Genomic DNA, 16,859 nt, shown 5'->3' on the forward strand with positions numbered 1-16,859 from the left:
AGAATGCTGCCAAGCACGATTCAGCATGTGGTATGCTTGTACACATGCTCTGCTTGTACCTGCTCTGCCTGCAAGACACAATCCAATGATGGGAGCTCTCATGCATGTTTGCACTTGCTCGGCATCAACGCTGGCATCACCAACAAGCAGTCAGCTGATGACAGAGACGGTATGCCAACAGCCACCACATGTGATGACCACTTAACAGAGTGGCAAGATGGGCTTGTTGGTTCATCATGAAGGCAGTATTTCAGCGCTTAGTAAGGACGAGGACAAAGAAGGAGACGTACGAGTTGCTGTGAGTAGCGCCTGTGCGTTCGTACATCTCCTTCTTTGTTGTCGTCCTTACTAAGCGCTGAAATACTGCTTTCACTTAACAGAGAAACCCTTTTTGACTAACGTGGGCACTTGCTTGGTGGGGCACTCGCCTGCACATGGCAAGTGCCCCACCAGGGCCAGGGATAGCCTGTCAGTGTGATAAGCCCCATTGCTAACCTTGTAATGATCGACTTGGAATTCGACCACTCAACTATAGGAAACATTCCCGCATCCTTTGCCGTGTTTGGGTAATTCCCTTCATCCCTGAGAGGCTAATCTTCCTGGAAATTCAGATCTCTCAAGTGTGGGTACCACGCCCGCACGCTTTCCCGTGTCGAGGTAATCACCTTCATCTCATCTCTGAGAAAGCGTGACCCCTCTACGCTCTGAGCAGACACAAAGGCGAGCACCCAAAGGAGAAGGGGAAGAGGTCGTCTACTTGACAACCTGACAAAGGCACTGACACTTCCACAAGTTCCCCAGGGAGACATCGGCTACCACAAGACCGCGAGGGGTTATTTAAGGCCGTCCTGGCCCCCGTGTAAGTCAGAACCACTCGAGATTCGGATAGTCACAACCATGTACCAATGATGTGAATACAGTCTCATCTATTTTTCATCATCACGATGCCTGCCTTTGTCGCCATCTCCTGATTCTTGCGCTGACAACCCACCTCACCCGGTCGAGATTGTATCAACCTTATGCATTCTCATGCATTTTTTGCGTTTTGCATAATGTGCATTAACTTTATTGCATCTTGTTCCATCTTGCGCCCAATTTTCTCAATTTTATTGTTACCGCTTCTCTCAGTGAACACTGCTGATGAATCCTTCCACAAAAGCCACGTTGCTTCAAGGTTTAACTGGATAAAATCCTGGCATCCATTGTGCCTTTTAAGTTTCAAGACTTGAGGGCGGGCTAGCTCGTGTTCCATGACAAGTTTGAGCACATTGCAGCTGCACATTTAGCTTCCCAGTGCCGGGTTGCTTTCAAACTCAGTGCTAGTGGGGATCATGAAAGGTGGAAAACAGTGCTGCTGGGACAGCGTGACAAGACCTGTAAAAGCACCTGTCCTGCGTAAATTGAGATGTCCAGTAATTTATCTGTGATAGATGTTTAACCAGCTGTTAACAATAATTTCATCAAGGTTCATCTGCAACTTCCATGCCTCAAGCACGTGGTTTCTTTTGAGAAACTACATTGAGCTCACAGCTCACATAGCCTCTATACTGCAAAAGAATGCTATCACTTTGTTGTTTAACAATTTCTATACTTAAAGCAGATCATGCTTTGGCTAGTAGCACTTGTAAACACGTTGTACTTTACTTTCTAAAACTGGACTTGGCACGTAGAGCTCACCTGGTTGAGGGTGACAAACTCAGCATCCATGGCAACAATGTCACCTTGTTTCAGAATCTCACTCGGTGAAAGCGGAGTGAAAGTGACATGGCGCCGACCACCATTTGCTGCTAAAGAAATGTCTTGCTGGAACACGTCTGCTGACAGAGGTGCCTTCACTGCAAATATTTCAGAGCAATGAGTGAAATTACCCCACATATATACTGTCTTTTTGTCCCCCTTCACACTATCCTACATGAAGAGCTAGCATGCAGAGCATCTGCAACTTATTCACAGAAATATATGTACTGATACACTTAAAGTTGTAATTGTATAAGTAGCCCCTACTGGTCTATGCAGTTGGTTAGCCCTACTTTCCACATGCCAGCTGTTAGAAGCAGCTGAAACCACCCAACAAGCCAATGCCAATTGGGAGCAAATTAATGATTGCCTGTTTTCGCCTTGTATCTTCAAGCTCACTGCAACATTTGTCATAGTCAATATAAGAGCCTGTGATCATAAAAAATGTTCCCCAATTGAACTTCAAATACTGAGACTTTATATGTAGACGTGGCAAAGCCCCATATCTGAAATGTTGCTTTACTTAACATTCCAACCCTGCTCCTGAATAGCAGTGTTGTCTCATAGCTGAGGTGGCCACTGGTCTTCCATAATGCTCCTCAACAACTGCTGAGCTGAAATTGCATAACCAAGCATTCTCAGCATCTACTTGAAGTCACTAAAGTAGAGACACAATTCTCAAGTATATTATCATCAATGTAATTAATTGCTGACAAGCATGATGAAAATATTCTGCCTACTTTGGTTGACAAGCAGCACTGTCCTATACTAGGTGGAGTTCAGGAAGACGTTCCAGTGAAGGTCTGTTTGGTGAATACACTAGAGCGTTCAGAAAACGAATATGGATATAGTGAAATTAGTACAAAATTTGGTTTTCCACGCTTTACTTTAGCAAGTATTCTACTGCTAAATGAAACATAAAATGAAACATAAAATGAAAGCCCCAGACAATATCGTTTATACTGATGCAAATGTTTGTTTGCTTGAGGCTCAAAAGATGTAATCCGGTTGAAAAATGTCACATAGTACTCGACTAGAGTTACTGGTACATCAAATGGCACATTCTAGACATGCATATGCGCTTTGGCCAGCAGCTGGCCTTGGCTACTCGTAGCTCACAAACTATGTGTCGATCTTGTGTGATCACACTGACCACACGATTGCATAATGATGACATAATGATGATGTGAAGCGCATGTTTGTAATTTAGCGTAGTTGGGCCAACGATGGGCCATCATGATGGCATTTTTTTTCTCGCATAAACCCAACCGCATCATTTTTTTTCTTCTTGTGCTGATGTCAGTGCGTGCTTATAACAAATACTGGATATAATGAATGTATTTTCATGCCAGATACAACTTCATTTTAATGAATGTTGACTATGCTATGTATGTCACTGATGCTCGCATTCTCGATTCACACTTGGGTTTTGTGACAATGTCTGAGCGCCTAAACCAAACTATGGTGACCTGAAATGCCATATTTAGAGCAAGAAGTGTTACAGGTGAGTCTAAGGAAGAACAGCAGAAACTGCGCACCTGTTGCTGGATGCTTGTTCGAAATGTCAGCAAGTGTGTAGTGCAGGACACAGGGTAGCTTCCAGTCCAAAGGAAGCCACACCGCTTCTTCCTAGGGAAAGTGGAACGACAAAGGTGGTGAAAAAAAAACCTGTTATGCTTTGCCTGAATGAACGTGACAAATGGAATCGGCACTGTTCTGTTTGCTAGTCAGAGAGCTAAGATGTGAACCATTCAGGAATGCAAGCCATCAATAGTAGCCGTGTGCAGTAAGGCCTAGTCTAGAAGACAAGATGAATTTGGACCAGCAAGTGAATCAGCACCTCGAAACAAGCCCAGATAAGCACCAAAGCCCCTCTAAAACTAGCCCAAATCAATTGAAATGTTTCATCCAAGGAAGTTATCTAAAAAGACGGCTTATTTAAATTCAATACGCTCTTTGTAAATTATATAACTGGTATGTTTTAGGAGATACCTGATTTTGTTAAATAGTGAGACAAAAGAAAGTCAGGCACTGACTGGCTGTCATTACACTGAACACTATAATAAGCTCAGCAGTGATAATGATGAGCTTTTATTAATCACTTCGTTTCCTATAAAGGTTCTGTTGCCTGAGCACTTTGATGCTAGTCCATATGGGAACAGACTCATGACAGGAAAATTATACATGAAATTCAAGTATTTTGGGAAACTTGGCAAAATCAACAATCTTGAATCTGCTTATAGTGAACAAGCAAAATGCAGCCCCTAGTTTCACTATATACCATGTGTGCCATCTACCATGTACCAAGTTTAAAAAAAAAAAGCGAAACCTTTTGTGTGCATAAAAACAACCGTACGTTGTTAGCAGTAACCTCAAGAGCCATCACGTATCTTTGAATTCTTTGAGTGATTGGCTTTCAATGAATGATTACCTAATTTTTTAGTTATTACACTAACACCAGATATGTCAACACTGTTTAAGACATATTCGATAGCTTACCCTACCTGCATGGCGCAGCAGTGCTGGTTTCACACGTGATGCAAAGGAAATAAATCCAGTTCACGCATGACCCGACAAGTGCATTGCTTAGACAGTGCATTTATCTTGGTATGGTGGCAAAATTCCTGCTAGTGGCGAGCCTCACGTTGAGCGCACGACCGTTTGTGACAGTGGCAAGCAGACTGCTAATTCCAAGTTATCAATAATTGTAAATAATCGCAACACAAGCTATCGATTTGGTGCATAAGGCCAACCCAAACATGCGCATGAATGTAGCAGCCACCCGGAAAAAATGCGACATGTCATATTTATGACCAAATTGGTTCATTAGGTGGGTGAAATTTGTTTGGCGCAAGTTTGAGAGCAGCATTGCTGCAGCATACAAGCGCGGCATGAGGTTCGCTTTTTTATTATTTCACGGGCTTTCTTTTTAATGTGAATAAAAAATGCCATGGAAGAGATAGCATGCCACAAACAAATTGAAACTGATGTTTTAGAATGTGTTCTAAAACATAGTGCTACATGTAAGAAGTAAGAAGAATAATAAAAAGTTGGTTAATTAATCATTACAACTAATTAGTAGTAATAGAAAAAATACTGGAGAATTTTTCAGGTTGTGGCTAACAACATACAGTTAGTTTTACTCGCACAGAAGGACTTGCTTTGTTTAAAACCTTCTCGCGCAGCAAAAAATGATGAGAAGATATTTCCAAAAACATGGCTTCATGACAAATATAGAGTTGTGTTTGTGAAACAGTATCCCATGCGCTTTAATGAGTGTTTGCAATTTTAACATGTAAATTCTGTAAATTTTATATAAAACTGTGAATAATCTTCAAACTTCTTAATGGCTGGGACACTCTGTATAAGTACTGCTAGCAACAATAAAAAATAACTTTCTGAACTATTGACACGCATACTTCTTTATCTGTATCCAGTGGCCGCATTTCACCGGCTAACAAATGTTGAAGGTTATCACTCATTCTGTATCGGAAGCTTCACGAATGTTATCGATGGTTCTATCTGTTGTCTATGTTGTCCTGTGCCTTGTGTAATCGAATTCGTGGGTGACAGGAATACTGGTGTACCTTCTAGTAGAACTTATGGGAGCACCAACAATTATGCTAGAAGGTTCGTTGAGCCATGCATAAATACCCAACACGTCTGATCTGCAGTTCACATTTTAACCGATCGCCGACTTTGCTCACAGTTATCAATGTTTTTGAGCGTTACTTGTTTTGTGGGGCACAAGTTCGTTCAATAAAGAGCTAAATTTGTAACTCACAGTTTTGACACTACGTCAATAAACGCGTCACTGCATCACTGTCAATAAATGTGACACTATTAACCAAGCTTTCCCCACATTAAGCCATTTTCCAACCTGTTAAACGGGAGGTAGGTGCCCGACTTATTTGTTTATGAGGTAGATGATGTCAGCATGGCTTTTACATCATGTGCAACTATGAAGGGCTACATGCAAAATTTCAGGCTGTGCTTTGTCATAATTAATTTCACTTTCTGTTCTTGTCATCCATCACGCCAAGTGGGTGATTCTAGGCAATAATGGCAGCGCAGCAAAGCCAAAGCCAATAAAATAAAGCCAATGGAATGGAAATTGAAATTTATCATTTTAAAATATCGCCCCTTGTTCAGTGACTTCAATGACAACTATTGCCACCATCAGCTGAATAAATGTAGACTTAGTAATTAGGAGAAGCAACTGCTAACATTTTGCTGTGTTGTAATTTGGAAATTTTTTCAGGCTGCTGTCAGAGGGTGCTCATGTCTCCATGTTCTAGAAACTGATTGATTAACTGACTGATTGATTGGCTGGTCGATCTAAAGCAACACCTGGATTAATAAATACACCATAGTGGGGCAGTTCCAGAATAACGTTGACTACCCTGAGTTTTTTCGAAGTGTGGCTAAATCTAAATACACATTTTTGCATACCGCCACATCAAAATGTGGATTCCGCCACCCCACTTTCTGGGGAGACTTTGTACAATGAACGCAGAGCTATCCGCAGCGTAAACACAAAATGTCAAAGTGCTTACTAGCCTGCAACCACATTCATTAAAAATAAATAAAAAATTCTGTGACGCCAGCAGAATTCAAATTTACATCCTCCGAGAGAGAAAGATGTTCAATAATAAGAAAGGCAGATAGGTTGGTTTGAGGTGCATTTCTCTAGCCATCCATTGTGTGTGAGAGGGCAAGAAATAGGGAAGCAAGATGGTGATGACTGAGGGAAGATACAAAACTCATAACATAGCCTAGAGTCCAGGCCTGTAATGTTCAAAAATTCAAGTCATAAGCTAGATTCACAATCATTCCAAGGACCCAATATGCAAAGTCCTCTGTCAACAGTTGGCTCTGTTGATCTTTCATGTAATGAGGGCCATCCCATACCACTACATGATTTATCGACACATGGCACATCCTCTGAGTTTTGAAACCAACGTCTCAGGCTATGCAGTTATGGCCACAATGTTTCTTTTCATTGCAAACAGAGGTCTCTCAGTTTTACATATTGTACATCAATGGCAGTGCCTCTTGTACAACAACAGATGCAAAGATTGACAGACTGATCAAGCAAGCAGCTCACGGGAGATATGGGCACAATGGTGAAGTCATTGAAGAGGTACCACTGGGTGGCCGGTCCCCCCTGGTGGTGAATGTGGTACGAGGGCCCCACCCGGATGCAGCTCACGATGTTGGTGCGGCTGTTGTTCACCACAGACACCACCGACGTCAGCTCGTACAGGACTGCATTGCCTTCTTCCTCTTCACTCTCCTCCTCGACTTCTCCCTCTCCTTCCTTCATCTCCAAGTCGTCTCCCTCTTCCTTCTTGTCTCCCACCTGTTCCTTCTCTGAGCTGATCTTTTTGTCTTTCCCACCAGCACCATCCTCTTTCCCTGTGCTCAAGCCTGCGTCTTCAGGTGTGGAGGCTTCAGTCTGCGTGCCCCAGAGACAACCAAAACCATAACAGCTTGAACCTGACAAACTTACGTAACTTCAGAAGTTCTTATCGGCATAGTTGGTGTTTATTAAAGGACACGTTTAGCACTAAACAGATGGAACACAGACAGGAACACGTCATCATTTTTGTTCCTGTCTGTGTTTCACCTTTTCAAAACATTACATTCTGCGGTTTTACGTGCCGAAACCACGATCTGGTAGCACGCTGTAGTGGGAGACTCCATATTAATTTTGAAAACTTGGGGTACTTTAACATGCACTTAAATCTAAGTACGTGGGAGTTGTGGCATTTTGTCACGGAAATACGGCCCGGGATTGAACTTTCGGTTTCGAGCTTTGTAGTGCAATGCCATAGCCACTAAGCTACCTCAGCAGGTTAACATTTTTTTTAGCGGTAAACACATTCGTTAGTTATGTTCAACTCTGCAGCGCAAGTAGACACTAAAAGCATAACTACACACATTTTCTGCACTTAATGAAACATAAAGAAACAAAACTTGTAAAAGGTGGCAGAACCTCAGCACCACTGCTTGCAGAAGTATCTGTTACCCTGCTTGGCTTTTGCAATGACTTGTTTATATGACTCGTCATTGTTATGATCACAATGCTGCTATGTGACCTTATGCATAACTTGAAGTCCCGCAGGGAAACAGCTTACACTGTTAATGCTGGCACTGAGGTTCTGCTTCGGTGGCTCCTTAAATTTCTTTAGAAACTAGCTCTGAAATATGCATACATAGGTTGCAGCATACTGTCGTTGCTTAAAATATAAGCACATGTTTGCTGGAGTTAAAATCACTCTTGGAATTTGTAACCTCAAGGTTGCTCATTGGTGCCTCATCTGGATAAACTATAGCGACAATGATAACAATATCAAGAACAGAAACTCACTTTTCAATGAGGACAATATTAGTTAAAGAAAATACACTAGTAGCAGTAAAATGTTTATATGAGACACTTAGTGCTTTAACATTACAAGTGCTAAAAAAGTCGCAGTTTCGCCCAAAAGGCGAAGCATCGATTGCGATAGCAAATTAGTAGACAGCTATATGAAATAAGGATAGTAGTTTTATCGGCCGTATAAAGTCAAATATTCGCTTACTAACTAAATAAACAAGCACGGTGTCACACGCGCACAGGTAAACATGAACACATCTCGCTCAATGATCGCGGGAGCTCGTCAAAACGCACGCGAGATAAGGCTGCGGTTGCCGGCTCCCCCTCGCACGCTGGCACTCGCACACACGGCGACGATTTTATCATCGTTGTACTTTATACGGAACCTCATGGCGACGGCGACGACGATGGCAAAAATTCGCTTGGAGTGTCGATATAATTGCTATTGCAATAAAAGATATCTAGACGTGTAACTTCCATGCTGGATCCTGAAGAAACTTACAAAGCTTGTGATAGTTGGTTAGTTCTTTGGCACGTTCTACGAGTCTGAGGACACATCAAAGGTTGGAAGAACCAGTAAGAGCTACTGCTGTTAAAAAGACATTACTACTGACCTTGCAGTCAGCCCGGCAAATGTCCACTGTTCCATCCTTATTCAATGTCACAAGTATAGACAAAGGAAGCCAGGAAGAAGCACTTTGAACACTTGTGTCCACCTCCACTTTAGAAGCCACATATCTGCAAGGGTGAAAGTGACGTCAGCTACAACTTCATCAAAAATTTAGGCAATAAACAACAGCCCTGTGCACATACATATTAGCAAAAAAGTCTTGTCAAGGCAACCCTTCAAATTTTAAACAAAGGAAGCACTGTGATCAATGGGGTAGAAAGTAGTGCAGTCAGGAAGTAAGCTAAAGAAACAAAAGCGGACACTCAACTTCCACTTCTTCATTATCTTGTACTTGAAGTGATACCAATCCCTAGAAAAAGCTTTTCAAACCAAGTACGTATACCATATTTTACGATATACAAGTTCCATTTTCTCCAAATACTTTGTTATTATGTTTTATACAATATGATCTATATCAGCTTTTATTTTTCTGCATTTACCCGCCGCGGTGGCTTAGAAGCTATGGTGTTGCACAGTTAAGCATGAAGTCGTGGGATCAAATCCCAGGCCACCGCGACCGAATTTCGATGGGGCCGAAATGCAAAAAAGCCCATGTCCTGTGCATTGGGGGCACGTTAAAGATCCCCAGGTGGTCAAAATTAATCCACAGTCCCCCACTACGGCGTGCCTCATAATCAAATCGTGATTTTGGCAAGTAAAACCCCAGAATTCAATTCAATTTTTCTGCATTTCCTGTAGGATTTATGTTGTGCCAATGCATTTATTTGATCTATACATTATTTGCTCAACAGTGCGACCAGGCTTTTTTAATTTTTTTTAGCTGGAGAAAAGGAGCAAGGCTTTCCAGCACATCACCTACACGTGATACTACATGCGCATAAACAGAAGCCTGGGAATTCTGAAAGTGGGGCTAAATACACCAAAAGTTCTCCCTCCATCTATGCCACTCAGCTGTTCTAGTAAGACTTTTTCTGTCTGTGTGCAAGTGGTGGGCGTCTAGTATCTCCCAGGAGTACCGACCACTGCAGGTTCGAGCTTAGCGAGCCCCCGAGACGTGTCAACCGTCACTTCTTGTAGTCTGTTGTAGTTGCTATGCGCAGGCTTAGGCCGCAAGAGGAGGGCACCGAGCGCTGTGCGCACAAGAAAATACAGTATTGCCTTAATTAAGTTAGTGGAACCTGTTTAGTACCTGTCTCCGGCAACACCCGACACTCCACAAACGCCCGGTTCCGGACCGGTGCGGCAATAAAAGGGCTTCTGCACCAAGAGCGAAAAATACAGAAAGGGGTGCCACTAGCATGTTGCTATGGGAAGATGGCTCCCTGCGACATGCCGCTAGGAAAAGTCCCTGCGGCTATGCTACTTTCTCTCACGATAAGCAATGGGCCCACTTGCGAGAGCTTGGGCAATCTCCGTCGGCTTGGGCCTCCAATAAGTGTGGCTCGGCGCCATATGATCACGCGCGAGCGCTAGGCACTGCTCTTCAACTTAGCATTCAGGAAAGCAGCAACGCGCTCGCCGTTAGTGCAATGGCACCGTAGAGGAGCTCAAGTCCGAGACCCTAACAAAGGGGCCGGCGAACAAGAAGAATACGTGCACGTACTCAGTGCTGTCCTGGAGAGATCTTTCATGGGCTCACTTTGCCGACCGTGCTCAGTTGCACATGCGGTTGGCAGTGCGAAGTGCCACCGCTGCAAACCGGTCTGTGACAAAGGCCACCCCCGACAACCAGCGTGAGTAGAAAGGCAGAGGCGTATGGATAACAGAGCAGGTGAATTCCCGCACAGAGGTGCCGGGGCACACCTCAAATCCCACAAAGTACACCATAAAAACTGGTAACAGCAAAATAAACTCAAGAGCAACTGCTTTGCCACTGCGATACTGAAGGGCTGTCACCTCAGGCACTGCTGAGAGGCAGAAGGAGCAATGTTATTAATTTGATTATCAATTTTCCAACACTAATCCTCAGCTTAGTGAGAAGATGATAATCACAAAGATGAGCTAATGAGTGAACAAAAAAACAACTTTAGAGACTGCATGGTCCTTGCCTTCTGCTACGAGCACAGCCTGGGAAAGTTCATTCGTGTTATCAGATGTATATTCACTCACACTCAGCTCGCACTCGTGCTCGTACTCATGGCTCCAGAATAAATGGGAGTGAATGCAAGTGAGTGGACTCACGAGTGACTACACTGGCCTATGACCCTTATAATGCTACTTACCATGGCATGCACACTCAATGGCACCAACCTGCATTGACACTCGCGACTCGAGTGATTGTGAGCGACTGCACTTATATATAAATGCACTAACTCATAGTGTATTAATCATAAGCTGAGGTGTGTGGGAATTAAGGTGCTTTACCACGGCTCATTTCTCAGTCTGTGTGTGGTGCCGGCCATTTGCCAGGCTCAATCTTCGAGAACTGTAGCCCTAGCAGCAACATGGTGGAGATGGCTAGCACACCGGAGCTACATTCCCGTGCACCCCAGGCTTCTCCCTCCTGGCGTCCTGTCGCATGCATGAGCACATGTCACCGGGATGTGCCCTAACTGGCCTCCCTGTCACCGCCTCTAAGCACCTACTTCCCCACGCTCTGCACCACTGAGCGCTTCCTCGGCGTAGCTCATAGGCTCACTACAAGTTAGATACGTGGGACCTTTGCTCCTGCAGCTGCTCGGGCTTGGGGGACCACTACTGGGTTAACCTAGCGCTGCAGGTGTGCATACTCGACTGGTCATGCAGTGAGCCTTTGCCCGCAAGCCATGACTGTCACACTGTGGTGTATCTCTACAGGTTATAAGAATTTCTTTTGAAGGCAGGATTAACTAATAGTGTTTTTCACTGGTTGATCTGGAGTGGCTGCCAAAATCCCAGAGCGAGTGCTCCGATTTCACTAATCCGAACCTGCTACAGGAGAGCAAAAATGCTCCGCGGTGGATTGTACCGGAAGTCTGTGCGTACACGTCACAAAAACCGACCTTCCGCTCTGTACGTTTCCATGGCAATCATAGTCGCTGTCCCACAGTGAGCAGAAGTGACGTATACTTCCCGTCCTATTTTCGCTCGAATCCGCACCTCAGTGGCGGAGCAAGTGAGAGTGATCCGGCGTGGAGCGATTTGATCCGAAATGACCAGTGGAAAGTGCGAACCTGCTCCAAATCGACCAGTGAAAGACACCATAAGACTTAATTAACATTACTCTGAGCACGTTGCTTGTAACAAGGCAGCACTGTGTTATGAAGATAAAATGACTACTTCAGGTGTTCAATCTTTACACAACTCTGCAAATTTGATGATTCTGTCAAAAAGCAAGTAGAACAGGACTTGCTGTCGATGGAGGAGTTGTAGGTGAAAGATTATGAGTCCATGCTTTGTCCTCACCGCTTTCCTTTGTCTTTTTCATGGAAGAACTTGCAGCCCGCCCGAGTGCAGCAGTTCCCGTATCGACACCGCTTAGGCACAGGAGCTGATGAACAGAAGGACATTGCCTTGCTGTCTTTGTTGCCAAACATCTGAAAACAACTTATTTGTCAGTGAGCTTAAAGAACGGAAGAAAAGGAAGTTAAAATTGTTTTTCCACACAGTGTGGATGGAACATCGGAAGAGATAAAAGACAGGGACTGGTGATAAATAGAATTTCAAGCAAACCCAACATCTTTTCTCTCTTTTACTTGTGTTGAACCTTTAACTATAGGCATATCTGTGAAAGGTACAGCCCGAAATGTGCCCAAATAAATCTGTCAGCACATCCACGTGATTCAAAACAAAAGCAAAATAGGAATTCTATGCCAGAAAAATGGGTGCTTTTTTCTGTTCCTGCAGATACTTGATGACCACAAAAGACACACATACATATACATATCAGTAACGTCACCAGTGCTTACACCAGCCACAAATTGTTAAAGAACACAAAACGTTTCAGCCAGGGTGATTGCTTGTCATTTTAAAAGTAATTTTTGTCACCAATGTCAGGCACCAAGCAGGAGGTGATTTTCAAGTTGCATGAAGTTTGGCAATTTGGCAGCTCACATGAGGTTTGACATGACATATACTCGTCGAATATAATGTGACACAGCATTTAGACTGCTTGTTGATTCTGTAGCTTATGCTTATCGCGAACAAGTTCGTCGTGCAAAGGGCTAACACAGACAGCTTTACAAGTACTAGTACTAGTGAAATGATGCTGAGGTCGAACAGGCCAACAAATTTGATTGGGTGATTGATTGATTGATTTGCGAGTTTCAATGTCCGAAAGCATGATTTGTGCTAGTGAGTTGCTGTGGTGGAGGGCTACAGATTAATTTTGACCACCTGTGGTTATTTAAAGTGCTCCTAAATTTCTTTCCATCAACATACAACTGCTGTGGCCGGGGACTGAAGATGCAACCTATGCTCATCAGCTGAACACCTTAGCCACTGAGCTTCCATGATGGGCGCCAAAGATTTTCATCCAAATGAAGCCATTTAATTCAGGTTACACAGGTCAACAGAAAATCAAAATTGTGGCAAATGTAAAACGAGGGGGGGGGGGGAGGGGAGGGGGCATTAATGCAAAACCCATGCTTGGCATGCAACCTCACCTCAATCTGTGTCTGCCAAAAGTTTAGGTCCTGCTGATTTTCCAAGCCCGAGCTGACAGTCAGTATTTCTGGTAATGACTTTAGCCTTTTGCTTTGTAGCTGAAAAACACACAGACCATTACCATTATCATTAAAAACAGCCTATTTGAAGTACACAGCATGACAAAGGCCTCACCCAGAGATTACCAATCCACCCTGGTCTGCACAAAATAAACCAAGCCTATCCTTTCAAGTTCCCTAAATCTCACCACTCCCCTCTAATCCTCTGCTGCTTTTGACTGTATTTCCCCTTCTTTGGCCCCGATTTTGTTATTATAACAGACCTGGCTATCATGTGTTATTTGTTATCTAGGGTTGTGCAAATATTTGAAATTTCAATTACAAGTTTACCAATTCTTGCTATTCAATTTTTATTCAATTAGAAAATTCACTATCTGAGCTCGTAGAGTTCCTTACTGTTCGAATACTGTAAGGCGTAAGAGTTGCTGCAGTACAAGAAAGACCTTTGCAAGTGCAATCTCTTGCAAATGATTCTGCTCAGCAGAACTGCAGTTGTTGGGCAGACACACAGTTCCTGAGCAAACGCATCGAAGAGATCACTTCTACACAACAGTTCCAAGTGATTACTAAATATGCATGCTCGTTTTAGGCAGTCCGCAAATATGTTGTCTTGGTTCAGAGAAAGCAATTTCTATTTGGCCAAGCTTACCATGTTTGAATTCCCCTTAAATGATGTGCATTGCTGTAGCATTATATACTCAGACACTTCATTGAACACAACACTCTACCTTATGCATGTGGTGACATGCTGGTCCTTTTGTTTCATTGCAGTCATTGTCATGGTCTGCCAGATACGATCACCTCTCAGTTGTTTCTTACTTACAAACTTCTCCGTTGACCTGACATCCAGTTGTTAATGGCATTACATGTAGAAAATAAAGGAAGCCTTTTTTTGCTGAACAAACTCCATATAAACTCATATATTTCACTTAGTTTAGAAACTGGAAATATTCAGCACTTGATAGCCCCCCTTTTTCTTTCCTAGTTCTTTGCGAATGTATATTGTTCGAAGCAAGAAGCAATAAACTAATACAGCTGGTAGTCAGCACAATGTGTGTGTCATTCTTTTATATGCACTTTGTTTGCGCACTGGCTTTTCAGAATTTGAACTATGCTACACCAACCAGCCCAAGTTTGTACTCTACTGTAGTGTAATACTTTTTATTACTGTCAATGCTTTGCCGTATGAGTGAAACTGCAACTTTTTTTCTCTGAACCTCACATAAAAGTAAAATGTGGAACTGGGCACTCTGGTGCTCTTAGGTAGTGAGCCTTTTATGCTGTAGCTGAAGAACACACACATCCACAAATTTAAGTGAGGCTATCCACTGAATAGAATGAGCTGTGTGAACGTTCACAGAAAAATGTGGTCACACTGCATTTGGCAGCAACACAAGAAGAGCACGGGTTAATGGGCTACAACTTTACATCTTAACCTCTGATGTGCTAAAGTAAGCATCAGCTTTCAAAAAATGCATTCATTTGCTAAGACATGCTAAAGGCCCTAGAATATTTAAAGGAGGATGGCCATGCAGCTTACTAATAGCCTCCCCTTAACAGTTTCCAGCAGAAACATGAGCAGAAAAGGGAACAGGTGCCGTACCGTGGGCTGGTATTTCTCGCACTTGTCACACCAGGCTGGCATAGTGCTTTCGAGGCAAAGGCTTCGCTTGAGTATCTCAGTGAAAGGATAATGAGGCGTCACTCGTTCCGGAACTGTGAAGGGCAGTTGGGGGATGAGTGTTGTGCACCAAGAAGTGTCAGAATTATAGGGCTGGCAAAAGCCTAACTGAAATAACTTCTCTTTATCTTCCAAGTGTGAAACACTTGCAATTTTGCACACGCCTACTTTTAGAAACAGTTCATTAGGCAAACAAAAAAAGGAAAATTTTTTTTACTGAATTTCAAGGTACAAGGTTTCTTGATAAACCTATCCTTCACCAAATGCACAGAATAGACACAACCAAGACAAAGTGCTGCATTAATATGATGATATTTCACATCAAGGCACATGAAAAAGGTTCTATGGCAGTTTCAACTGCAAGATAATTGTCCTGCAGTAAGGGCTCCATGACTTTTAATAAGAGTAAAATAGATATTAGCAAGCCAAGAGGTTATGCAATGTGAGAAATGTAACATTAGCCAACAGTGTTTTTAGAATTACAAAAGAAAAAAAGATGATGATGCCCCAGGCGCATAATGGTAGAATTGCCAAGAGCAAATAGTATGACAATGAACAGGCACCTATAATAAAAAAACAGATTTAAAATGGTGCACTATATAGTACTAACTACATGTCTGGCAGTTTTCTGTTTAAATTATTGCTCAGAGAAACATTGAGAGCAGAGTGAGAAAGGTTATTCAAGCTGTCGACAACAAATGCCGCGCAATATGCCTGAGGCATTTTATATAACAATATGTTATACAGTGCTACAGTTATAAAAACTTGAAAGTTGTCTAGTTTGTACAACATTGTCAACAGCCATGACTGCTGACATACCTCACCTGCAGAAAACAGTGATGTGGTTGCAGAGTTCTAAATTATCTCATCCTGCAATGGAACCTGCGTCTCCAAATACAGCAACTTAGACAGTTCATTCAATTCAATTAATTCAATTTTACTAACATTCATTGAAACTACAAAGAATACTAAAAACCTTGTTTGGACCCGCGGCGAAGAAGGCTATTGGGCCCCAACCACATAAATATGCAGAATGAAAACGTCAGCAGTATATAGCCACATATCAATATACTTCACTCAATTTGTAAACATTCCCATGACTAGACAACGATACTAAATGTTTAACAGTGTTTTTAAACATCAAAGCTCTTTAAAAGTAAACAGAAAAGTTCTTCAAAGACTGCAAAAAGAATGGTGTGAGACTTTGATGTTGTTGGGTATAGAATTCCAAATAGCAGTGCCAGAAAATTCTAGAAGCCAAGAAACAGGAAGACAAGCAGACTTAAGAGGAAGCTTTAGCAAGGGGCCTCCTATCTAAATACAAGGGAAAGGAGAAACCGTTTTTCTCGGCAACCACTGCACCAAATTGATGAGGTTTGTTGCATTTAAAAGAAAAAGTTAAGGTCTAGTGACTGTTGGTGGCAAATTTTTCATTGAGGTCTTCAATTATTTCATAAATATTGACAAAAATCGCAAATTTTCAGAAAACAATACTATCAGGTTCACAACTCGGTAACTCAAGAATTAAAAATGATATCACAATTCTGTATGTTGTACCTAATAGTACATCTAAAGCGGACAAAATTGATATATTATACATGGCTCTCAAATAAAACACTACATTTGCAAAACATTTGCAAAAGCCTTGTAAACAATGTATAACAAATTCAAGTAAGATTAGCATATCAAGTTTGTCCGCTTTGGATGATTTAACGGATGCAGTTTACAGACCTGTTATGTCTGTTTGTGGTGCAGAGCTACAAATTTGTAAACTTCGTGCTTCTGTTT

At 42.5% G+C, this 16,859-nt stretch overlaps 1 protein-coding gene across 15 annotated transcripts in view; it reads right to left on the bottom strand.

The window, feature by feature from the left end:
- Positions 1 to 16,859, bottom strand: part of LOC119441720 (PAN2-PAN3 deadenylation complex catalytic subunit PAN2) — a 201,891-nt gene that overhangs the window by 134,136 nt on the left and 50,896 nt on the right. For 5 of the 15 annotated variants that reach the window (XM_049661569.1, XM_049661570.1, XM_049661567.1 and 2 more), the window contains exons 16-22: positions 14,994 to 15,106; positions 13,331 to 13,429; positions 12,132 to 12,262; positions 8,731 to 8,854; positions 6,845 to 7,195; positions 3,276 to 3,366; positions 1,678 to 1,835 (exon numbers count right to left, since the gene is read on the bottom strand). The exons of 5 other annotated variants lie outside the window; for them this stretch is intronic. In XM_049661569.1, coding sequence (XP_049517526.1) covers positions 1,678 to 1,835; positions 3,276 to 3,366; positions 6,845 to 7,195; positions 8,731 to 8,854; positions 12,132 to 12,262; positions 13,331 to 13,429; positions 14,994 to 15,106 — 1,067 coding nt within the window. The remainder of the gene's footprint in view (positions 1 to 1,677; positions 1,836 to 3,275; positions 3,367 to 6,844; positions 7,196 to 8,730; positions 8,855 to 12,131; positions 12,263 to 13,330; positions 13,430 to 14,993; positions 15,107 to 16,859) is intronic. 5 more of the 15 variants (XM_049661568.1, XM_049661564.1, XM_049661566.1 and 2 more) reach the window with 5 other exon arrangements.

This window comes from Dermacentor silvarum, chromosome 2 (assembly GCF_013339745.2).
Source record: "Dermacentor silvarum isolate Dsil-2018 chromosome 2, BIME_Dsil_1.4, whole genome shotgun sequence".
Classification (NCBI taxonomy): domain Eukaryota; kingdom Metazoa; phylum Arthropoda; class Arachnida; order Ixodida; family Ixodidae; genus Dermacentor; species Dermacentor silvarum.